General features: G+C 40.5%; 1 protein-coding gene across 1 annotated transcript in view; it reads left to right on the top strand.

Moving 5' to 3' along the window:
- tmod2 (tropomodulin 2) overlaps positions 1-26043 on the top strand; it is a 70281-nt gene that overhangs the window by 31575 nt on the left and 12663 nt on the right. The window contains 3 exon segments of the mRNA XM_085968644.1: positions 21198-21320; positions 22793-22870; positions 24904-25034. Coding sequence (XP_085824770.1) covers positions 21198-21320; positions 22793-22870; positions 24904-25034 — 332 coding nt within the window.

The following is a 26043-nucleotide window of genomic DNA, read 5'->3' as shown; positions in this document are numbered from 1 at the left end:
CATGGTTCAGCTGTAATTAGCTAAGCTGCAGCTTATCAGTCGTTATCAGTGCCAGTTAAATCCCATGTTTGGGAAAGATAATTGCTAAAATAACAAGAGTAGAGAAAATAGAAGACTTGATTCCTAGCTGCACAAATGGGGCCCTTGTGACTAACATGGTGAGGCTTCAAAATTCTTCAGCTTACAGCCTCCCAGGCCAAAGATTCCCAAGCTCAAACATTGAGCAAAGTTGGTACTGTCAGAAAAATTGTGTTGATGACTTCACTTCCTATGTAGGAGAGACTCCTCACTGATTGATAGATATGTCAGGAATTTACATCTTAACAAATTTGCCTATACTGTAGGTTACTTGTGCATTATAGAGTTAGGTGTTGAATACAGCAGTCCAGATGTAAACCTTGCCTTTTGGGATTGCAACTAGCAAGTGGTTTTAACCATCGAGTCCCACAAATGATAAAATAAATATTAAGCTTATGAGGTTGTCCATCCTGATCTCCCCTCAGTACTTGAGCTGAAGCTATTTTTCTCTCCTGAAGTCAAAATGGCACTATATAAGTTTTCCATAAGTTATCTAACACCAGTGTAATTCAGCACTGAAAAGTGCTTCAGCTGGGTTTGCAAACAACTAAACTCTGAATGGGGTGTGATATTTACCAATTTGCATTGCAGGTTTCCAGATGTGCTGGGGCAACTGCATCATTAAATAGCAGTCAGAATGGCTTGGAATGCTGTTGTAACTTCTGTGACAATACTTCACAAAAATCGTGTCTCCTATAGCCAAACATTGCTGGGCAGCTGATGTTGGCAACACAGTCCAGGTTGCCATTTGCAGTATCCAAGCAGTCATGGCTAACCGCATGTCCTGAACTGCTGGTTATTCTGAACACCAATAACTTGCTGTAGAATAGATGTCTAGTAATTCCACGTGTGGAATTTATTTCCCATTATCTATACTGCTTTTCAGTTGGCTATGTAACCGATTCCTCCTCCTGTAGTATTAGATGTGAAATGTAACGGCGAGGAGCTGCCCATTATGTAATTTCCATTAGGGTTAATTAGAATGATGCCTTTTTAGAAAGCAATTGGAATCTGCAGAATAGAAATAAAATTATATTTAAATTTTTGGATCTCCTTGCGGGGGGGGGGGAACCTGAACTATGGTCTGTTGCGTAGAGAAAGCAAGAATGCAAAGGAATATATTTATTTAAGGAAAAATTTAATTTATATTCAAGTTAATATCCGTGGTGTTAAGCCACATTAGATATGTCACAAGGACCATTCCAGAATCATTGTAGCTGGCAATGCAGCGTATTAGTGAACATATGTTAATATAGTACACTATATAATGCACCTGTTTTTATAATCCTTCAGTAACTGAATGTTGCCACCTTTAAATGGTCAATTTTGTGTTGTACCTTAGTGTGCTTTTCATGTTGATGTACTGCTTCATTCAATTTTGTTCCAAGAAAGCACTTTTTTTTGAGCAGCCATCATTCCATACTAAGCTTTTTCCCCATTCACATTTTGCTGCATACTTGCATTCAGCACTTAGTGCAATTTACCAAGATACAAATCGTTGGATTCAATGTATTTAAATCGGGTGCGGTAGCGTAGTGATTGTTACTGGACTAGTAATCCAGAGGCCTAGACTGGCGATCTGGAGACATGAGTTCAAATCCCGCTGCGGCAAATGGAGAATTTAAATTCAATTAAATAATCTGGAATAAAAAGCTAGTATCAGTAATGGTGACCATGAAACTACTGGATTGTCTTAACCCATCACAGCGCCAGGGACCCGTGTTCAAATCCGGCCTCGGGCGACTGTCTGTGTGGAGTTTGCACATTCTCCCCGTGTTTGCGTGGGTTTCCTCCGGGTGCTCCGGTTTCCTCCCACAGTCCAAAGATGTGCGGGTTAGGTTGATTGGCTATGATAAATTGACCCTTAGTGTTAGGGGGATTAAATACGTGGGGATAGGGTGGGATATGTGTTGGTGTAGGGGTTATGGGGATCGGGTGGGATATGTGTTGGTGTAGGGGTTATGGGGATCGGGTGGGATATGTGTCGGTGCAGGCTCGATGGGCCGAAATGGCCTCTATCTGCACTGTGGGGTTTCTGTGATTCTGTGATCTGGTTCACTAATGTCCTTTAGGGATGGAAATCTGCCACCCTTACCTGGTCTGGCCTATGTGACTCCAGGCACACAACATTGTGGTTGACTCTCAACTGTCCTCTGAAATGGCCTAGCAAGCCACTCCGTTGTATTCAAGAAGGTGGCTCACCACCACCTTCTCGAGGGCAATTAGGGATGGGCAATAAATGCTAGCCTTGCCAGTGATGTGCACATCCTGTGAATGAATTTAAAAAAAAAAAAAAAAAAAAAAAAAAAAAAAATTGATACGAAGGTTAAATTTTCAGAGTATTAACTCAAACTTCCAAAGGGAATGGTGCTGGCACCTATCATTTTTCTATTTGGTTCTTGCAGAATATTTCTGCACACTGATGTATTTTTTCTTTGTTTCCTGCTTTCTACTAACTCCATTTCTGAATGTCCCTGTCTTACTCAGCCAAACAACATGTCATTGCTTCAGTTGAGTTTCAGGTTTGTGACAGATTCACTCCACATGGCTTAGTCCCTAATCTTCTCCATGCTATTATGGAGAGGCAATCGGTGAAGACCAATTCCTTCCCAATAGGGAAGTAAACTTGGGCTACATTCATTCTTCTTTGTAGCCAGTGGAGTCATTAGTAGAAGTCGAATCTACTTACTTGCCAGTAGTTTTGGGTACACTTGGTAAATACCTTTTTTTTGGCAGTCCAGGAGGGAAGAGGGACTGACAACCTGAAGACATGGTGTTGAGGGATGGAAAGTGTGCAGAACCAGGCAAATGATCTGAAAGGAAATTTGAGATGAAAAGTGAAATAAAGAGGCTAGATTGTGAATGTTATCTGGTATGGAAGTATTGCAACTAAGTCCAATACTACCCCAAAAGATATATATGAATTCATTTTCCATTAGGGTTATAGGAACAGGAGTAGGCCATTTATCCCCTCGAACCTGTTCCGCCATTCAATTAGATCATGGCTGATCTGTCCCTCCACTCCATTACCAGTCTTTGTTCCATATCACTTGATACCCTTTACCTAACAAAAAGCTATCAATTTCAGTCCACAGCCTTGTTGGGGAGTGAGTTAGGTTTCCACTCTCTTTTGTGTGACCAAGAGCTTGCTGATTTCACTCCTAAATAGCCTAGCTCTAGTTTTATGATTATGCACCCTTGTCTTGGATTCCCCCACCAGAGGAAACAGTTTCTCCTGTATCTACCCTATTTAATCCCTTAATTAGAGAGTGCCCCCTCAACCTTCTAAACTCACAGAAACAAGACCGTTTCGCCATCCTTACAACCACAAAATCCGGGCCATTGAGAACGCGTGGTTTCTGATGTCCGCACATGCGCAGTTAAACGCGGAAATCCAGAAGTTGCTGTCAGTGCCTCCCTGCTGCTCCACAGAGTGAGCTGTTGAAGTCTGCGCGCACAAATCTTAAATCACTTGATTTGACACAAACTTCCAATTTTTATGCTCTAATCTCGATGTAAATCCCTCCTGAAAAAGTTAAGCCTTTTGAATGAGGTGTAACTGAGTTTTTAACGGTGTAATAGTAGTCATAACTACTGTTGAACAACCTCTCTGGCCCTGAAAAACTAATTTTATATTTGTGGAATGTCAAATTTCTCCAGTATGATAAATAAAAAATTCCATAGGTTTTTAATTTTTTTGAAAGTTTTTTCAGTTTCTGCTTGATCCCATACATTTTAGTTCTTGGTTTGCTGTCTGAGAATTCTTCAGTGTGATTTGGCTGCTTAACTTGTTTGATGACATCCCTGTTGCTGGACGCTGGAGATCCCCTATAGATGATGCCAGAATGAAATTAAAGTCAGGAAAGGTGAAATCCACGCCACAGAGATCGCTAGATCTTTGTTGTCAGTTTTCTTCAAGGTCAGCGGTGAGCGCCATCACCTCGCTGCAAAATCTGGGCCAATATATTTATAAACTTTTGCTGTTAGCTTTAGTAGACAGTGGTCAAGTGCAGGAGTCTTTGCCCTTTACCTCTCCTCTTCTTCCTCCCTAGCTTCCTAGCCCAGGCCATCTTAGCACAGATAAACATAGAACAGAACAGAGATTGAACCTGGATCACCTTAATCTACATTCAGTACCGCTCTCCACTAAAGTAATGAGGAAACTCCTGAAATATAAGTATAATTTCAACTTGCCTTGCTTATGATTTAATAAGCTAATAGACATCTTGCTAATTGGGATGGATGCAGCTATTAACTGGTTCACACACTAATTGCTTTTTTATTTTGGCAAGTGTTGTGTCTGCTAGATAAGCTGGCACTTCCTTACTGGGTTCAGCACTAAGATGTAGTAAAACTTTATTTGGCATATACCTCCTGCTCGAAAGTGTTTTTGCTGAAATTCCTGACTGCAAGAATGGTGAACGATGAATTAAATATAAATTAAAAATTGTAAGATGCAATGTTTTCCCCCCTCTTATTGCAAGTTATGTAGAAATGGGTGGTTACATGGTTCATCCTTTTTAAAGGGTAGATAATGACTAACTTTAGTCATTATCAGACATTTTATTTTTCCCTTCTGTTGTCAGCTTGGCTGAGTCGTAGCACACATGAGTCAAAAGGTTCGGGGTTCAAGCCCTAATTCAGGGACTTGAGCATGTAATTTAAGCAGGCACGTTAGTGCAGTACTGAGAGAATGCTGCATTGTTGGAGGTACTCTCTTGGAGGAGATGTTAAACTAAGTAGTTAAATCCACCTGATCAAATGAAGGTAAAAGATTCCATGGCACTATTCAAAGAGGAGCAAGGGGGGTTCTCCTAGTGTCCCGGCCAACATTTTATATTTCGACCAACACCACCATTCATCTCTCTGCTGTTTGTGGGACACAATGCATATTAGTTGTAGCATTTACCTATGTAACAGTGACTACACTTCAACATTATTCATTGACTGTGAAGTACCTTGGGATATCCTGAAGACCTGATCTTTCTTTCTAATTATGGGTCTGACACTTGCTCGTGGACGATTCCTGGACACCACAACATTCTGGTCAGTACTATTGCACTAGATGGTGCCTTGACCTACTAAACCTTTGGGGGAGCTAGATAAAACCTAGTTCATAAGATAAATACGGATTAGAAGCTCCATCCATCCAGAAGGGGGAAAAAAAACTAGTGTCTCTCCATTACAGCATCCAACTTTGTTTTTACCTGGACTGCCGTACGCAGTCTGTCCCAAGTATTGATTACTCGTGGATATTTTTTCCTGACATTCCTAATTTGCTTTTTACAAGTTTTGAGTCCATGCCTTCCTGCTATAGCTTATCTTGCTGTGTTCTGGGTGTAGCTTTTCTATTTTCATTTAATAGTTTATATACCTATTATAAGAGGCCCTCTGTTGCTGTTTCTCATGGTTAAAAATCTCCAGTTTTCCCAGTATTCCTTCGTATCTCTTTAAAACAAAAATTGTATGGAATAATTCTTTTAACGCATTAATTTTGTAGGGCCGTTGAGCATCTAATTAGCAAATCTAATTTTTGAATTAAGTAATGACCATAAACCTGGATGGTTTATTTGTGCTGTTTTGAAAACTGGCTTTAAATGGTGCACATGACTCTTTCCTACTAATTCATTTAATTGTTTAGGAACAGGAGTAGGCCATTCTGCCATTCAATTAGATCATGGCTGATCTCTATTTTCCATCTACCTGCTGGAATGTAAGCTGGAATATCTAGCAATCTGTTTGTTCTCTGTTCTTCCTGACCTATAATAATTAATTGCAAAAGGCATGTTTTTTTCTTCCAGTATCAGTACTGCATCTGTTGTACATCTATTTTCTGTGTGTGGAAGAAGGGTAACTGGAATGCACAAATAGATTTGACTAGAGTTTGTATTATGTGGGAAACATCATCTAATAGACCCTCCCCAAATTACAGAAATTGCATTGCATGTACTAAATAAAGGAACATGTCATGCATGGAGTACCTATTTAGAATGATGCTGTTTGCCTTATATTTGATTTATATTCTAGTGCTTTTTCTTTTGCACGGATTATGGTGATGTTGCATGTACTGTTAAATGTCATCCTTGTGTTGCATTTAAATTTACTGTTTCTGATTAAAAGTAGCCTTTGTTTTGGAAACCTTGCATGTCTCGGCTGTTTCTCGACATGCGGTCTGTTCTTTTTTTGGCTGGGTTTCTGTATTTTGCTAACCAGTGCTCTCTGCTGCTCGTCCTAATGCCAACCACAGGAGCAGCAGCTGCCGCTGCCTCAGGTGAGACTTCCCTCAGTTGAAAGATTTTGTTTCTGATTACAGGAAACTTTCTGGTATCCGGCACGGACGGGACCGACGTGTTGCCGGTTCATCATCAATTCCGGATAACCGAACGCTATAGTAAAAGATACGGAGCTCAGAGCTCCGTATAAAGCAACAAACCCTAACAGCTTCAAAACAATCGGCACAAGTTGCAAGCGTCTCTGTAGCTTAACAACAGCTTCAGCTACACCCTTGCACAGCAACAATGGAGTAAAAAAAGTAACAGTAAAAAAAAGTTACCTGAACCGACTCCTGAATTTTGCCGGTGGATAGAGCGTTCTGGTTATTTAGGGGCCGGTTAATCGAAAGTTTCCTGTATTTATTTCTCCACTCATTTTCCCCACCCCACTCATTACCATCCTTTTCTTTTTCTTGATAGTTGGTACTGGGATCACATTCTAATTGCATTTAACTGTCCATTTTTAATGTCGAAGAACTGAACAGTGGTTATTGGTAATGTGGTTGGGCTTTAAACAGAAAACCCTTGCATCGTTAACTTTTTTTTTTCTGATCACATCATTAAAAATATTTAACTTTTTAATGAAGCAAGTAGTTTGGAGGAGTTAATGAGTCTAACATTGCAATTGAGCTGAATTGGCATGTACAGTTGGTTGCTAAATTGCTGCCTATTCAGTTAATGAATAGTATCTCTGTTCTCATGCTGCTGGATTTGCTCAGTGTCGTCAACTCCTGTTCCCCTGATGCCGCAAGAACTGTTTAAAGTACTGGTCAAAAGTACTGGTCATTGTATAGGAGAGTTCCCTGAGTGGTTTCATTTGTTTTTATTTTGCTATCTCGCCCCCTCCCCTACCATCTTTTTCACCATTTTTGTGTGGGTTGTTCAGTGTTGTACTTTATCTGATGAATTGTTAGCATTATCAGTAGTCTGGATCTAATTTTACTGCCTCATTCACTCTTGAAATACTCTGATATAAACCAAACTAGAACGGGAAAATTATTCAACAGTCCCATATGTTTGTAGTTAGAATGCTGATGGGATTTGGCATGAAATTTGTCTTGTCATCATACAGTAATATGCTAGTGATTTGAAACCACTCTTAAATTTCAAGCTGCAAATACATTGATATTGGGATATAGTGCCAATGCTTTCAGCACGATTTTTGTATCTTAATGTAATGTAGCCTAATATGATTGGAAAAGAATGTTAAGTTGGCTGTTTGCAATAGTTATTCTGCAGTGCTGGCAAAAAGCAGTATTTTCAGCATGGTCTTTGAGTACTTGCCTCTCTGGTATTGGTAATATTCGAACTTTGACGAGGAAACCGGAGTTTAAATCCTGATCTCAGCTGATGGCTACGCTTGCAATTCTTGAGGGCAAATTCCACTGGTTTGACTAAGTTGCCTGTTGGAATGAGGGTGTAGGGAAAGACAGAAGAGAGCATTCCTTTCACTACACACCCTATATGCCTATTCGTCTATAGCTTGCTATTAAATTGATGGTGTGACCAGTTCTTGCCAAATGCTGGAGGGAAAATGGAGGTACAGTATTGTGCTAACGGCCCTTGTCCACGTTTTATAACTTTCAAATATTTTAAAGAGTTTAGGACCATTACATTACAAAGACTTCAGACTAATTGGTCTGTAATGCAGTTTTTAGAAGTTGAATGAATTCTTCAAAATGGTTTTAAAATCTAGATATTTGATTAAGCTTTAAGACTAGTTAGATTCTGAAAGTGGGAAATCAAATAAGTTAAAATGTTTGAGTTTAGCCAAGGATTTATAAATTATAAATAAGGATTTAGTGTCTTTATAATAAAGCTCAATCTAAAACTTAATAACATATCTAAGCAAGTACCTACTTAACTAACAAATTCCAGGTCTGGGTTATGTTACTAATGACCACTGATGCGAGCGCTTGTTTTCAATGCATCTCACTTGTGCCTCCTACCTCCGTATAGCTGTGCGTGAACTATTTTGCTTACCCTTTCTGTAACATAAATGTCACTGAAGACTTTCAGCTGTTCATCAAATATCCTCCAGGAATATTAGCAAAGCGAGTAATATTCTGCTAAATTAGTTTAGCAATACACCTTTTTGGGTATGTGATGCACAGTATTTGGCTAATACCTACAGATCTTTAAAATGTGCAACAATTGAGGTGTTTTTAAACAAAGTAGCTCAAACTAGATTTGAACCCGACTAGTAAACCGAGTGCAAAAGGTTGAACTCTCCAGTTGAGAGAACCAGTTTCAATCGGAGCTAAAACGGACAATTTTATTTGTGGGTGGGATGGGGAAAGGAGATTAAAATATAGTTAGTTTCACCCTGGTCAGCTATGGGTGAGGGAAAAGATGATCCTTTGGAGTAGTGTTCAAATATTTGAGCTGATTGGAGTTGCAGCATTGATGTCTGGATTATGTCTATAGATTGACCTTTATGTTGCCGTGTATGTGAAAGGTTTGCATTCCACAGAATGTGGCCTGCATTTTTTTTCCTTCTACAAATGTGATCACATTTGACCAGGTACAGGTTGACTATCCCTTATCTGAAAACCTTGGGACCAGCTGTGTTTCGGTTTTTGGAAATTTTCGGATTTCAGAAGGTATTATTTCAGACTGGGAAACTCTGAACATTAAATTAATTTGGTAATTAGCATTTGTATTTAATATAAATTTTAAAAGTTCAGGCTACTTCTTGCGACTGTTCCGTGTCTCATTCCCCTTCCTGCTTCTCTGTGCTGCTGTTTACAGCTCCCCCTGCTCCGTGTCTCATTCCCCTTCCTGCTTCTCTGAATTCCTTGACTTAGCGGGGATCTGGGGCTCGACTGCCGCCGCCATTTGTGGGAAAGCCGGATATCGGCTGACTCCTACGCTAAGCTGGCCCGCAAATCAGGTCCGGGGGGGTGGGAAAGAATATCGGGCGGGCCGCTGTATTGTTGGGTTCACTCTCCCAGTACCTCCTTCACACAGCCTGAATCGGCCTGCAATCTCCTACCCAGGAGGGAACTCTGTGACCCTCTGCCCTGTTCACAGGGAAAGGCAAAGCTCCCTCAGTCATACTTAACATCGAGAGCGAAGGCCGGCGTGTCGACAATCTGCAGGAATTCTTGTTCTGGGCCCCGGAGGACCACTCCTGTCATGTTTTGCGCCACTCGGGTCATGTCGTGCGCACGACTTACGCTGAACGAAAAAACTTTCAGTTTTCAGAGGTTTTCGGTTTTCGGAAGTTCAGATAAAGGATAGTCTACCTGTAATATTTAATGTGTATTTGTTGAAACCGTGCAATCTTGCAGAAGTAAAAATAGATTTAGCTCAAGGTTGCTAATACCATATCTATGCCTCAGAGGGAGGGCAAAGTTTTTGAGAAACCATTTCAGAAAAGTGTCTTAAAACTACAAGTTAATTATTGGAACAACAATAGAAAATAATAATTCTAAAGTAATGAGATGCTTTTGAACTCTTGATGTGGACTCTTAACAGGTAATTGTAGGGAGAAACCAATCCAGCTGTATACAAATACAGGTACATTTTATTACTGTGATATTGAAATTCGAGTTATTTACAGAATGTTAACTGTAAACAATTTTGAAGGGCCTTCAGCATGGGATAGGGATTTAACTTGAGAGGATTTGAGCAGTGTACTCTATCCAATCCTCCTGGATCATGTGTGAAGTGCTGCCGGGTCTCTGCAATGCTCTGTCAGTTGCTAGGCATACTACAGTCAAGTTTAAACACTTGTTTCGCCTTGCCTCCAAAGCACTGTCTGAAATCAGCAAATCATCAATGCAGGGTTGAACCTGCATTTCACACTCTTCTAATTAGTTTGAAAATCTCTAGTATGCTCAAGCATATAAAGTATATATTTTCTCAAGCCGTTCTTAAATATTCAAACAATATTGTGGGGAGTTTGAACTCCTACACAAGGATGTATGACAAGTTGATTAGCAATTTGTGGTATTTAAACTGTTCAGTGAAATGCTTTGGCACACCCAAGAGAAATGTACACCCAGTAGTAATAGTAGAATGATGAGAGCGATTTTGAAGAGACTTTTGAGGAGATGGATGGGGGAGGGAACAGCTAGAGTGTGGGTCATCGAATGTTGAAAGCACTGCCTTTCATGGTTGGGGAGTATTTGGGGCTGCACAGGAGGCCAGAATAGGAAGTGTGGCGAGCATGAACTTGACATGGAGCTAAATGCTGTTGTAGAGATAGGGTGAGCCCTCACACCACTGAATCCCAACTGCTTGTCCTCATTTACAAATCCCAGTGTTTTTGGCTAAAATGTGACTGGAAACCATAAAGGCTGAGGTTTCATTAGTCTTTCAACTGATTATATATAATCAAAATCATATATGTAAGAGTTCCTGTGTTCCTGTGTATCTGGACTTTGTTGGTGGGAGCCTGCAGGGCTGGTTCTCAGATTGCCATTATCCAGCAGAAAATGTTGAGGTTAGAAAATATACAATGGGCCAATGTTTTAAAATCCTTTGAGCAGAATCGGTTGGATAACCATATATGTACGCTTAAGGTTTATATTTTGAGAAAGGAATCACTCCCGATTTAGTCCATCAGGTCAGTTTGAGTAGCGCGCTTCCAAATTTAGACTCTTAAACTGCAGTCATTTATGACTATAAAACCTAAATGGTGATCTAAGAGCTGTGCATTTGTGGGGCTGAACGACAGATGTAGTGTTGTGGACGTAAACATTCATGAGAAACACAACCAGTTCTGGTGGATGTGCAACCTATCTTTCCATGTTCAGGAGCTCATTGACCTGCTGTACTATTCTGGCATTTTGTTTCCACTACTGTTTACTGCTGCATAGCATTTTTAATAACTTAACTTTCAAAATCTCCAGTTGTTGAGTATGTTTAAGACAGAGATCGATAGATTTTTAGATGTTAAGGGAATCAAGGGATATGGGGATAGTGCAGGAAAGTGGAGATGAGGTAGAGGATCAGCCATGATCTTATTGCATGGCGGAGCAGGCTCGAGGGGCCGAATGGCCTACTTCTCCTATTTCTCATGTCCTAACATTTGGTCTGTGCTCCATTTTTCATTCTTTTTAATTGATTCATTGGCACAAAATGTCATAACTCATCTATCAAGTACTTCAGTTTTAGGATATAATTCTGGATTTTCATAATTGTAGCATTGAACTGTTAAGTTGCTATAGATTGTGCTATTAGTACTTTGAAAATTGTTTACCAACTTTATATATTTAACTGTCATTTTGGAATTATGGCATGCCATGGCAAATTATTCCGAACTTCTATCATATCACATCTCGAGACATTGCTAGTTGGGATAGATGCTGTAAAATGTAACTGAAGATTGCGTGTGCATGGTTCAATGAACAGTCAGACCTGGTTTATCCAAAACTCATTACCCCAAATGTCTGGGGATCTGAACAAGTTTCTGATTACCAGTCATTTTCCCTTATAATTACACTTGCACCTACAAATCCCTGTTGCTCTGAATCCAAATGGTATAAAATGTGTAGCAGTAATCAAACGCCATTGTCTTTGCTTAAGCTGTACCCTTGTCGGGTACCGCGATGTCTCTTTTAATTATAAAATCTCCAGAAGTAAATTTTGTTGTTTTAAGTTTGTCATTGTCTAGTGGTCCTGCAGTTACTGAATAGACAATAACTGTATTTACACTGATTCTCCTAGTGCATGTTGTTGCTGGCAACCAACTGGCAATGCATTTAACTGTGCATTCCATTCTTGCACTTTTAGCCTTTAAGGGACGTGGAAGTGTAGAGAGAGAGAGGAAAATGACCGTGAATACTGTTTTTTTTGTTACAAAAGCACAACTAGTTCACTGATGTCCTTTAGGGTGAGAAGCTGCCACACCCACCTGGTCTGGCCTACATTTGACTTTGACTCTAGTCCCACACTACAGTTGGTGCTCACGCCCTCTTTATGGTCTAGCAAGCCATTTGGTTGAGGGAACAATCGCTCGAGGAAGGCCAGCCACCTTCTCAGGATCTTGTGATGCGCAATAAATGTGACCATGCCAATGCCACCCATATTTCAAGAAGAAAAAAACATTTAGAACTGTTGCTTCCTCCTCACTCAGTAATAAAAGTGTGGTTTAAAATGGCAGTTCCTGTTTTAAAATTCAAGTTTTAAATATTTGAAGTGGTGATGAGAAGATTGCACGTTGTTGAATGTTGTCCCAGCTGTTTATTATATCTGTCCATATGTGATCTGCTCTTTGATATTTTATACAAATTAGGAGGGATATTATGCTTGATGCCAGTTCTATTTCAGTTGTGTTCAGTAACTGCAGGACTACGAGACAATTGACAAATGGACACCGTATATAATTGGTTGAACTGGGTGTGGAATTCGTTGAACTTGGTGTGGAATTGGTGACTTAATTTGCCATTTGCTCTCTTCTGGCACTTTGTTTTTATTAATCTGACGGTGACTTTCAATTCATAACAAAAGTGGCTTTCCCAATTTATTTGGATAAAACCCGGTCTGACTGTATTCTGGAAGCTGTTGCATATTTTGATCCATTCTTGAGTAATTTGTGCATCTGGGGACAGCTCCAAGTAAGACTGATCTACAGAAAGCAGTAATGCAGCCCACTTATTGTCATTTAAAGAACTGATTCTTCCTACATCTAAATGCTAATAGCAACCTGTTGCAGAAATTGCTCAAGCAAGGAAGGCCAAGATTATTAAAATTGGGGGTTAAAAAGATTCTATTTAAAGTTGAGTGTTTATGCAGCTGGCTGTGTAGATATAATCTGCACAATGCTTATTAAGGACTTGTCCAGAGTTATACAAATCTATCAAGAATAAAAGCAAGTGCAGATCTTGGAATAAACTCTTAGTAGCTGACGGTGTATTCATGATTTCTTTTGTTTTAAAAAAAAACCCCACCCCTGGTGCAAGGGTCAAGGATGTCTCGGCGCGGGTGCAGAACATTCTGGAGGGGGAGGGGGAACAGCCAGTTGTCGTGATACATGTTGGTACCAACGACGTAGCTAAAAAAAGGGAAGAGGTCCTACAAGTAGAATTTCGGGAGTTAGGAGCCAAGCTAAAAAGTAGGACCTCGAAGGTAGTAATCTCTGGATTACTACCAGTGCCACGTGCTAGTAAGAGTACAGAGAACAGGATAGTTAGGCTAAATACGTGGCTTGAGCAGTGGTGTAAGAGGGAGGGTTTTAAATTTTTGAGGCATTGGAACCAGTTTTGTGGTAGGTGTGACCTATACAAAAGGGACGGTCTACACCTGTGCAGAGATGGAACTGATGTTCTCGGGGTAATTTTTGATAAAGCAGTTCGGGAGCATTTAAACTAGTATGGCAGGGGGCTAGAAACCTATGTAGTGAAATAGAGGAAAGTGAAAGGCAGACAGAAATAAATGATAAAAGGGTGAGGAACAAAAAACAAAGGGCCAAACTAATTCATAAAAAATGTGAGCATAAAAAAAGCCTGAGGGTTTTATACCTTAATGCGAGAAGCATCAGGAACAAGGTAGATGAATTAGCTGTGGAAATAGAGGTTAATAATTATGACCTAATTGGGATTACGGAAACATGGTTGCAGGGTGAGCAGGGCTGGGAGCTTAACATACAGGGGTATTCAGTATTTAGGAAGGATCGACAAAAAAGAAAGGGAGGAGGGGTAGCATTGCTAGTAAAAGAGGGGATAAATGCAATTGAAAGGAAGGATATTAACTCAGTTAATACAGAATCTATATGGGTGGAGCTAAGAAATAGCGAGGGGCGAAAAACATTAATAGGAGTGGTATATAGGCCTCCAAATAGTAAAATAGAGGTTAGGGAGGGCATCACGAGGGAAATTAGAGAAGCGTGCAATAAGAGCACAGCTGTCATCATAGGTGACTTTAACTTACATATAGATTGGACTAGCCTAATCAGTAAAAATAATGAGGAGGAGGAATTCCTTGAGTGTTTGAGGGATGGTTATCTGGATCAATATGTCGAGGAACCAACTCGGGAACAGGCTATATTGGACTGGGTACTGTGCAATGAGAAGGGACTAATCAGTAATCTTGTTGTACGGGGACCCTTGGGTCAGAGCGATCATAACATGATCGATTTCTCACTCGAAATGGAGAGCGAAGAAATTGACTCAGAGACTAAGGTCCTGAATTTAAACAAGGGGAATTATGATGCCATGAGACGGGAACTGAGTAGGTCTGATTGGACAACGTTCCTGGGAGGACTGGAGGTAGATAAACAATGGCAAACATTTAAAGATAGAATGACAAAATTGCAAAAATTGTTTATACCAATCTGGCATAAAAGGAAATCTAAAAAGGTGACTCAACCGTGGATAACAGGGGAAATTAGAGACAGCATAAAATCCAAAGATAGGGCGTATAAAATAGCCAAAAAAAGCGCCAGAGCGGAAGATTGGGAACAGTTTAAGATAGAGCAAAGGAGGGCAAAGGGCATAATCAAGAGGGGCAAAATAGCTTACGAAAACAAGCTGGCGGAAAATATAAAAACTAACTCCAAAAGCTTTTATAAGTATATCAAAAGGAAAAGACTGGTGAAAACCAAAGTTGGTCCATTGCAGTCAGATACGGGGGAATATATAATGGGAAATAAGGAAATGGCAGATCAACTAAATGCATACTTTGGGTCAGTCTTTACGAAGGAAGACACAAAAAACCTCCCTGGGATATCGGGAAAAATAGGGACATTGGCAAAGGAGGAACTGACGCAAATCAATATCTCTAAGGATATGGTGTTAAGGAAGCTAAAGGGATTGAAGGTGGACAAATCCCCAGGGCCTGATAACATGCATCCTAGGGTACTGAAGGAGGTGGCCCTAGAGATAGCGGATGCACTAAGGATGATTTTTCAGAATTCATTAGACTCGGGAACAGTGCCGATGGATTGGAGGGTAGCTAACGTTACCCCACTATTCAAAAAGGGGGGTAGGGAAAAAGCAGGTAATTACAGACCTGTAAGCCTTACATCAGTTGTGGGCAAAATGCTGGAGTCCATCATTAAGGATGAAATAGCGGAGCACTTAGCAAATGGGGACAGGATAGGACAGAGTCAACATGGATTTACAAAGGGTAAATCGTGCTTGACTAATCTATTGGAATTTTTTGAGGGAGTAACTGGTAGAATAGATGGGGGAGAGCCAGTAGATGTGGTGTACCTGGACTTCCAAAAGGCCTTCGATAAGGTCCCACATAAAAGATTAGCATGGAAAATTGAGGCTCATGGGATAAAGGGGAAAGTTTTGGCGTGGATAGGGAACTGGCTGTCAGATAGAAAACAGAGAGTTGGAATAAACGGCTCATTTTCTGAATGGCAGGCAGTAACAAGTGGGGTACCACAGGGATCTGTCCTGGGCCCCCAGCTGTTCACAATTTACATTAATGACCTGGATCAGGGAGTCGGATGCAGCATTTCCAAATTTGCAGACGACACTAAACTAGGAGGGGGGGTGGGCTCAGAGGAAGAGACCAGGAAGCTCCAGAGCGATTTGGACAGACTGGGCGATTGGGCGGATAAATGGCAGATGCACTATAATGTGGACAAGTGCGAAGTTATCCACCTTTGGTGCAGGAACGGGAGGGCAAATTATTATTTAAATGGCAATAGATTGGGAGAGGGGGAAGTACAGAGAGACCTGGGTGTTCTTGTACACCAGTCACTGAAGGCGAGCATGCAGGTGCAACAGGCGGTCAAGAAGGCAAACGGTATGCTGGCCTTCATAGCAAAAGGGTTAGAATACAGGAACAGGGATACCTTGCTGCAGCTGTACAGGGCACTGGTGAGACCACACCTCGAGTACTGTGTACAGTTTTGGTCGCCTCATCTGAGGAAGGATGTTCTTGCCATGGAGGGGGTGCAGCGGCGATTCACCAGGCTGATACCAGGAATGGCGGGAATGACCTATGAGGAGAGACTATGTAGTTTAGGGATGTACACACTGGAGTTTAGAAGATTGAGAGGGGACCTCATAGAAGTGTATAAAATTCTGACAGGTCTAGACAGACTGGATGCAGAAGGAATGTTTCCCTTGGCGGGTGAGAACAGAACTAGAGGACATAATTTAAGGATAAGGGCTAAACCATTTAGGACAGAGATGAGGGGGAATTTCTTCACTCAGAGAGTGGTGAACCTGTGGAACTCATTGCCACAGAGGGCAGTGTACGCCAGCTCATTAAATATATTTAAGAGGGAATTAGATATATTTCTACGGGCAAAAGGGGTTAAGGGTTACGGAGAGAAGGCGGGGACGGGATACTGAATTAAAGGATCAGCCATGATCTCATCGAATGGCGGAGCAGGCACGAAGGGCCGAATGGCCTACTCCTGCTCCTATCTTCTATGTATCTATGTATCTATGTATTATAATTTACTTCAATCGTTTTGAATTTGGTGCACATGCAAGCACATTTAAAAGCAAAATATTCAAGTGACTTTTCTCCATAATATCATCCACCCAGCTGTACAGCATGTTCTCTGTTCAATGAAAGGAGTTTGTTAATCCCAAATTGGGATGGGAGTGTTGATTGGCTTGTTGGTTAACCTCATACCTTCACTAACCTGGTGATTATGCGGAACATAGGAATAGGGTTGTAGTGTTTTCCCACTGCATGTTCTTAATCCCTTCCTTGAATATTCTGGGCCACTTAGTTTGAAAACAACCAAATTTGATGTGTAGACGCTACCTTAAGCTCAAAGAATGAGGTGTATGTATAACTGAAGATAAGTATTGTTTGTATTAAGTTATGTTGCATCAGTGGCAGGTTTCTCCTCTTTTCGTGTCTCGCCTACATTTTTTACTGCCCAAACTGCTTTAGTTTTCCTGGAGCTGTAGGCAACTTTCAACGTTTAACCTTTTGTACTCATTCAATTCATGTGATGTGCTTTTTAATTACATCATACGCTTTGTGTTCACGGCCACCTGTGAATTTGCTTATTTATTTTGCACTTGATTAGAAAGAGACTTGCATTTATATAGCGCCTTTCATGACCACCGGACGTCTCAAAGCGCTTTACATCCAATGAAGTATTTTTGAAGTGTAATCACTGTTGTAATGTGGGAAATGTGGCAGCCAATTTGCGCACAGCAAGCTCCCACAAACAGCAACGTGATAAAGACCAGATAATCTGTTTTTTGTTATGGATTGAGGGATAAATATTGGCCAGGACACGGGGGATAACTTCCCTGCTCCTCGTTGAAATAGTGCCATGGGATCTTTTACGTCCACCTGAGGGCAGACGGGGCCTCGGTTTAACGTCTCATCCGAAAGACGGCACTTCCGACAGTGCAGCACTCTCTCAGCACTGCACTGGAGTGTCAAATCTAGATTGTGCTGAAGTCCCTGGAGTGGGACTTGAACCCCACAACCTTCTGACTCCGGTGAGTGTGCTACCCACTGAGCCACAGCTAACACTGCTGATTAGTGATCAGTTCCATAATAGGCGCTATATAAATGCAAGTTCACATTGTGCAGCTGAATCCAAGTCAATGTAAATTAGGCCTCCTGACCTAAGAAAATTGAGACTTTTTTTTCAAACTTGCTGTCATCTTGTAGGGCAGTCGAAATGCTGGCCGTGTGCAGTGAAGTCTCTAAATCTTTCTGAATAATTGGGTCTTGTCGGTTTTGAAGCTCTATCTAGTGGTAAATGTGTTGTTGCAGAAGTGACTAAAGCGCTAGTCGCTGCTCATTGAATAATGAGAGATGCTTTTGATATTCCACCCAGAAGCATGACAAATGCTAGCACCCAAATAAGGAGTTGCAGTCCATATACTAAATTTAACATATAAATGGACCAAACTCTCATTCTGAATTGGTGCTGTATGGCATACGCCTAATGTTATCTTTACCCTTTTCAAGCAGAGTAACTTTCTACCTCCAATGGGATCAACTTTCACCTTCTGGGTCCAACTCTGGTCTCTCATCCTCCCCGCTTCCTTTGGCGGCTGTACCTTCAGTCTTGGCCCAATGTTCTGGAATTCCCTCCCCAAACACCCCTGCCTCAACATTTCTCCCTCAAGAGGCTGCTAAACCTACCTCTCTGACCAAGCTTTTGGTCACCTGTCCTAATGTCCTCTTTGGCTTGGTGTCAATCTTTGTCTGATTATGCTCCTGTGAAGTGCTTTGGGGCATTTTATTATATAAAGGCGCTATATAAATACAAGTTGCCCTTGATATGACAGAAAGGGCTGAACCATTATCTTTCTTGTCTATGCTTTCCTGGATATACTAACTAGGATCTCTGGGTCCCCTTGCCTCAGGGAGATATCTGTACACTGGCTGGTGTCCCTCTCCATCATGGATATCTGTGCTTTCTTGGCTGGATACACGACATATCAATTCTATTCATTACCATTCTCTGGTGGCATTCTGATCTTCCTACTACCTCAGTTTCCTACCACCATAATAGTTTCCACATCAGCCATCTTCTTTCCAGAGGTCATGGGCCGGATTTTCCAAACCTCACTGGTGCGTACGAGCCCGTAAGGGACGCGCAGGGGCCGGTTTCAGGCATGCGAAGCGCATGCGCTGAAACTCAGCACTTGCGATCTGTCAGGAATTCTCTTGACGGATCATCCGCATGCCCGGGAAAAGTGCCTCTGCGGGTGGAGAGTTCTGCTTTTTGCACCACTTCCACCCACTGACTGACTGTCAAATGGCGTACGGTCTGCTTTTACCAGCTTTAGAGTTTTCAAAAATAGGAAAATGAAATTTGATAACTCATTTTATAAATTAAAAAATACTCTTCAAAAAGGTAAGTTTATTTTTAGCCCTGTAAAAACAGTCCATTTTTTCTTCAAAAAATTAAATTTGTTTAAAATATTTAAGTGGCATTTTAATTAATTTTAAATATGTAATGTACTAAACAGGAATTGGACTACAGAACATAGGACATTGCTATGTATCTGTCTGAAATTGAGGTAATCCTTTCACAAGTGTTAAGGCCATTGGATGATTTCCCTTTGATTTCCTATGTCATCTATCCCTGAGCACGCTACCATCACTGAATCCCTTTGTTTTCCCTTCAATAGCCCTTGTAACCTTTCCTCGTGTGAACTTGAGTAAACAACTTGCCATCATACGGGTATAGCCCTTGCATTGTACGCTGCATGCCATCTTCCTGAATGAGTGCCCAACAGCTACAGTTTCCTAGCGCCATTTAGTCCAGCATCTACAGTATTTTGCTTTTGTCATTTTAGTCTGTCTTTGTCCCAGCTGTCTGTCTTTTTTTTAACTACCTCTACCACTTAGTTGGGTTTCTTCTGTATTGTGGGATCGGTGTGGTATCTTTATATGATAATTACCTGTGGAGTTTCATGGGCTTTCTTGCCTTTCCGATCACTCTTCCTCCTTTAGTCCAGCTAAGATCTATATTGTCGGGTCGTCCCAAAGGGCTTTACAGCCAATGACGTACTTTTGAAGTGTAGTTCCGACACTTATGTCAGAAAGGTTGTATTTTAGCTTTTGTGCTAAGTTTACTGTTTGCCCAGTTTCTAGTCTACAAATGCATTTTATTTGATTTTCCTGATCTACAAGTTTATAATCTAAAATGAAGGCATACAATACTATGTAATACTTCCCTCTGCAGTAGCATAGGCAGTTTAAGTTTAACATCTAAATATGTTGAATTAAGTTTTGCTAATTTTACTAGGCTTCAGTATAGATAGCTTTGCATCACATTACTTTTGTAAATGCCCAGCAGCAGTTTAAAAGACCATTTCATGGAGTATTTTCTTCAATAAAAGAATGTCTTGTTCTAATGTACATTTTTTTATAGCTTTTTAGGATGGAAAATGAGCAGCTAAAGAACTTCTGGTCAGCAAAACATGAATGTGTTATAATTCATTAAAATCAAAATGAAGGAGCTGGATTGCAGTGAGAATTTGCAAGATTTTCAGAAGAAACAAACTTGTCAGCAAACCTCACAGTCCTGTTTGCCCATCGCCCCTGTGCTCGCTGACCTACATTGGCTCCCAGTCCGGCAATGCTTTGGTTTTCAAATTCTCATCCTTGTTTTCAAATCCCTCCTTCTCCAGCTTTATAACCCTCTGAGATCGCTGCGTTCCTCCAATTCTGGCCTCTTGTACACCTCCATTCCACCATTGGTGACCATACATTCAGCTGCCTGGTCCCTAAGCTCTGGAATTCCCTCCCTAAACCTCCACTTCTCAAACTCCGGTTTTAAGAAGCTTCTTAAAACCCATCTCCTTGACCAAGCTTTTGCTCTTCTTTCCTAATAGCTCCTTATGTGACTTGGTGTCAAATGTTGTTAATGCTCCTGGGAAGTGCCTTGGAACGTTTTACTATATTAAGGGTGCTATATAAATGCAAGTTGTTGGTCTTATTACTAATTTCCCAGCACTCTGCTGCATATCATCTTTGCTAATTCCTTTTAATGGCTACTACTGAACAGGCAGTAATCTGAACTGCAAAATGCCTCCATCTAACAACCTAGCTCTGAGCTAGTAAACTAGCTGAAACAGCAGGCATATTGAGTCACAAGCTGTGCTGTGACCCAAACCTGCAACTTTCTGTTTGGGAAGCAAGTGGTGCTGCATTGCTGGCTCACTCCCAGCTCTTTGTAACAAAATGTAATAGTATAATGTAAACATGATTAATCTCTACTCATTTTTGCTTATATGAAAACAGCTCCACCGTTGCCTTTTTCTAGGATATATTTAGGGACTAAGTGTAGAATTTCTGACTGATTTTATGAGAATTCTTTCAGTTGTAGCCTAGATTAGTTTTGTTGATTTTTAAGCCCCTGTTACAAATGTCAACTAGTAATTGGTATGAGAAAATAGATTGGAAAGTCTTGGAACATAATTTAAAAATGATTTGTTACAGGAAAGTTATGGACACCCAAGCAGAAACCTGTGGCAGTGTGTGTGGAAGAGAAAGTCACCCTGGATCCAGAACTGGAAGAAGCTTTGACCAGTGCGACAGATACAGAACTCTGTGACCTTGCCGGTAAATCATCTTGAACGCAGCATGTCCATGATGTGTCTGCTTTGGTGCACTTCTAATTCATTTGTTTTTGTCTTGGGACAGTAGAGAGATGAAGGGAGCATGGTGCAAAACTTTTAAAGTAGGAAGATTCTATTTACTCTTCACAATTACAAGTTTAGCTTTAATTGGAGAACAATAACTGAAAAGACCGCAAGGGGTCTACTACATAGTGTGAGCAAAATTCAGAGGCGATCGTATAATCTTAGAGGGGGCAGATGCTCCACTAATTACACCTGTGGAATTTCATGGCCAGGAACTTTATCCACAGTTTATGGATTGATAAGAACTTCTGTCAGTGTTATAACACTCCCATTTGGATACGTTTTATAATTTGCATCATGTCCATCTTGTACTGTATTTGCATGGAATCATTAATTCACTGCTTCCACACAATTGTTCTTGGATGTCTACAGTGCTACCTACTGAGCAGCATTGAGCGTGCTATTCACTGGAAGCACCAACTAGCTTTGTATTGCACATCAATCTTCTTGTAGTCTTAGATCTCCATCATAGAAGAAATGCATAACAAAGGTTAGGACACCAACAACCAGTGTAATAGAATGTAGCTTTGATCCCATAAATTCTACTTCCTCCTCTTGGCCATTCTACTGCTGATGGATGTCTCCAGTGGGACAGGGTTGGGGAGAAAGAAGAGAACAGAGAAATACACTAGGCGGTCTCCATCTGGCTACCTATCTAAACAAGTACCATTGGTAGTGGCCTGGGAGCAGTGTGCCTGCCTTCCCTTTGAAATGAGTGTTGCATTGTTCAAGTGGAAACCAGCAAACAGAATAAATCATGGAACTAGGCTAATATGCCCTCAACCAAAAACTAAAACTATGCCATAATTGTAGCTAACTGTCTTTTTTCAGGGTTGGGATGTCAGTGTATATACTTAAAGTAATTTGCTTAAAATATTCATCTGACTTCCCCCAACACACCCGATTTTAAATTTTGATTCCAAAACTACACTCTTGGTAATACTTCCATTGTGTTTGTTGATAGCACTGCAAGGACTTGGTGTTGGTAACAAGTTGTTTGCAAATACTAAATTCCAGCAATTTCTCATCTTAAAAAATCTCTTGCTGCTAATTTCAGTTGCCTGTGCTTGTTTGGTGGTGATACTTTTCTAGAACAATCCATGTTTGGTACACCACAGGAAATACTTAACATTTGTGTTTATCTAATCTCCTTAATTAAGGCGGACTATCTGTTCTATCCTTTAACCTTGATCGTCCCCCTCAGTGTGCTACAAGGGCTTCATTTTAAGGGGAAATCGTTGGCAGTAACTGAATTAAATAATCTGGTTTCAACATGCCTCTTTCATCCATGTATTTATTTTGCAGCTCGGATAAGAACTAACTCAATTCAGGCAGATATATCTGGCTTGTCTGTTAAGATTTTATTGATAATTTACTGCTTGCTAATTTCAGCCATTCTAGGAATGCACACTTTGGTGAGCAACACTCATTACTTCGATTCTATTGGAGGTGGAAACAAAAGCTTGAACAGTAAGTTGGAGAAATTCAGATACTAAATGTCAGCAATTGCACTTCACTTGATTGTTTTGCTGCTGTCTTCGTTAGATATATGACCGAGATCCTTTCATGAAAATAATTAAAGTTCTTTACATTCAAATTATCTATTCTCTTTATTTCTGGAATGGTGGAATTCTGAGGTTAATGAGTGCTCACTTTGCTGCTGGTAACATTGACATTGTAAAATGGTTGGGAGTGGAGTGAATGAAGATTTTGATTTGCCTGGGTAGAGGATCAGTAGTTTAAACATAGACTTGAGTGAAGGAGACAAATATAGGTCCAAAGAATTTATTTAGTCAGTGGGTGATTAATATGTTCAGTTAAGTAAATTTAAGTTAAAATCTCTCGTACTATTTCAGAGATGCATGCAACCAGCAGTAGTAAATAAAGGTCATGTTGGCTGATACCAGTTTAAAATGGGTTCTTATTGATGGGATTTTCTTGAAATCTAAAATTAGCGAGTGCATTACGATCATAAGACTAATATTTCATGTAACAAGTTAACACCATGTTATCAAACATGTTAATTACTTGGGTTATTTAGTGTTGGTACTAGTGCACTGTAGAGAAAAGAGAGTTTGTATCAAGCCAATGTATTTTTTGTATGGCATACTTAATTCACAGCAAATTTTTCCATCACTAGTGACAGACCTGTAACTGCCAATTCTTCATCCTAGTGCTGTACACCTCAAAATGCTCTCCAGACACAACCTGTGTTTGAAGGACATAATCTGTACTAAGTACTTTGGACATGGTACTGAAAATTTAATTGGTTCATCATTTAAGTTTTACTGAAATCCTGGTAACAGTGCCGTGTTGTCTTTTTCCATCCTCTTCCCCTTCCCTCATCCCCTTTTAGATAATGACAAGTTGAACTAAGATAGTACTGTTTTAGCAGTGCGCTTGTACAGGAAACTTTGATATCCGGCACCGAGCTGTTGCCGATCTATTAAAACTGCCAGACATACAAAGTTAATGTTGAAGCATACGGAGGTTTTCATCTCCGTATCTGACAACAAACATTGTTGCTTAGCAACAGCTTCTAAAGAGTCGGCTGCAGCTGCAAGCATCACTAGCTGAAGCTGTTGCTATAGCTACAGACCTTGCAGTGCCTGACTGGGGGGGAAAAAAAAGAACGAGAACTAAAAAAACTTATAGAAAACGGCTCCTGATTTTTGCCGTTAGATCGAGTATTCCGGACATACAACCTCCGGATAAACCAAAGTTTCCTGTATATTGCACTTAAAATGATAATTGACCAGCCTTTACTAGTACATATAGATTTGTTTACTAGGACAGTCTGGGTTAATGGGGTAAAACTTCACTTAAAATATGTTCATTTTCAAGCTACGTTTCTTGATGTTGACTTAGTGTTGAACATTCATATTGGCTTCTTCAGTGAAACAAGACTTAAGCCAATACAAACTTATATAAGAATCATGTCAATTGTGCTAATGATATCTGAAAGCAGAACACTAATTCAGCACAAGGATTGTTCTATCAACTAGTTGCGGTAAAGCTGAGTGCTAATACATTAAATATTGCTGCTGGAAAAGGGTAGTTGCCACGTACATGTAGGTTTAAGCCCCTTGAGAAATGCCTTTTAGTATTTCTGAAGATTCAGGAAACTTTCTGATATCCGGCACTGACGGGACCGAGCCGGTGCCGTACCATCAAAACTGCCGTAGAAACCAGCGCTAATGTTAAAACATACGGAGCTTTTCAGCTCCGTGTGAATCAGCAAACCCTGTTGCTTAGCAACAGCTTCAAAACAGTCCGCGCAGCTTGAAAGTGTCTCTGTAGCTAAGCAACAGCTTCAGCCAGACGCTTGCAGAGCCAGACTGGAAATAAAAAGCAACGAGAAGTAAAAAAAACTTATAGGAAACGGCTCCTGAATTTTGCTGGTAGATAGAGCTTTCCGGACATTTTAACCTCCGGTTAAACAAAAGTTTCCTGTAATTTGTTAGTGAAAGGTGTTGCTAACTGCTGTAACTGGTGACTTCCAGATGTCGTCAAAGGTGAGAAGGTCAAACCAGTTTTCGATGAACCTCCCAACCCAACAAATGTAGAAGAAAGTTTACAGCGAATAAAAGCCAATGATCCTGGGCTTGTGGAGGTCAATCTTAATAACATAAAGGTAGGAGACCTGTAGTTGAATACTGGTGTCTTAATTAAATGCTGCTTTATTGCACCTTGAAGCAACTAAGTGGCTTCTGTAACCAACCATTCGAATAGCACGGGGGTACTTTCCATTTGTGTGATTGATTAACTTTCATAACCTTGCTATATTTGCACCCTTTTAAAAGAATCGAAGTGCTTAGTGTAACAAAATACTTGGCACCAACAGCGCCATGAAACACTGCCACTTCTGCACGACCAGTGTAAGATTCAGCTCATGATCTGTGATGCTAAAAATCCCTCATTACTGCAATGATACTACACAGATGCTGAAAGCTTTATGAACTGATAATCTGATGATCAGTAATGAATTGATACTAAAATTAATACTTAAAATGCTTTTAAAATCATCTTTGCCTCTTTATTCCTAATTCCTCTGTTACCTTCTCTTTGGGTTCACTGTTTTAATTTATAATTTCTAAAACTTTACCTCTTAGTATTTTGTCCTGTGTCACCATTGGACTTGACTCCATTATAGAGATGCCTATGCCTTCAGCTGCTTAAGCTCTGGAAATCCCTCCCTAAATCTCTCTGCCTCTCTTTCCTCCTTTTTAAGACGCTCCGCTTTGACCAAGTTTTGGTCATCTGCCCTAACTTCTCCGTGTGTGGCTCGGTATCAAATTTTGTTTTATAACGCTCATGTGAAATGCCTTGGGACGTTTTACTACATTAAAGGCGCTATATAAATACAAGGTATGTGCGAGGGAAAACTGGCTTCAAGGGCCAGTTTTTCAGCAATTGAATCTCTGCATAAAAAAGATTGGACCAGGTCAGTTATTTAACCATTGCCCATGAAGGTACCTTACTGGTAATGCAAAATAGAGCCAATTGAGGCATTTGGATTGGCACTATTTTTGCTTTCCACAAGGAAGGAAAATTGGATTGATTGTCTTCTCTCTTGCACCTCCTAGTGGTTGATGTGCTATATTACAGAACCTTGTAAAAGGGGAGAGGGGAAAAGACAGAAT

The sequence above is a fragment of the Somniosus microcephalus genome, chromosome 27 (genome assembly GCF_052327205.1).
Source record: "Somniosus microcephalus isolate GS21.2 chromosome 27, FLI_Smic_1.0, whole genome shotgun sequence".
NCBI lineage: Eukaryota > Metazoa > Chordata > Chondrichthyes > Squaliformes > Somniosidae > Somniosus > Somniosus microcephalus.
Note: the sequence above shows the minus strand (reverse complement) of the source record. Positions and strands in the feature narration are given on the sequence as shown.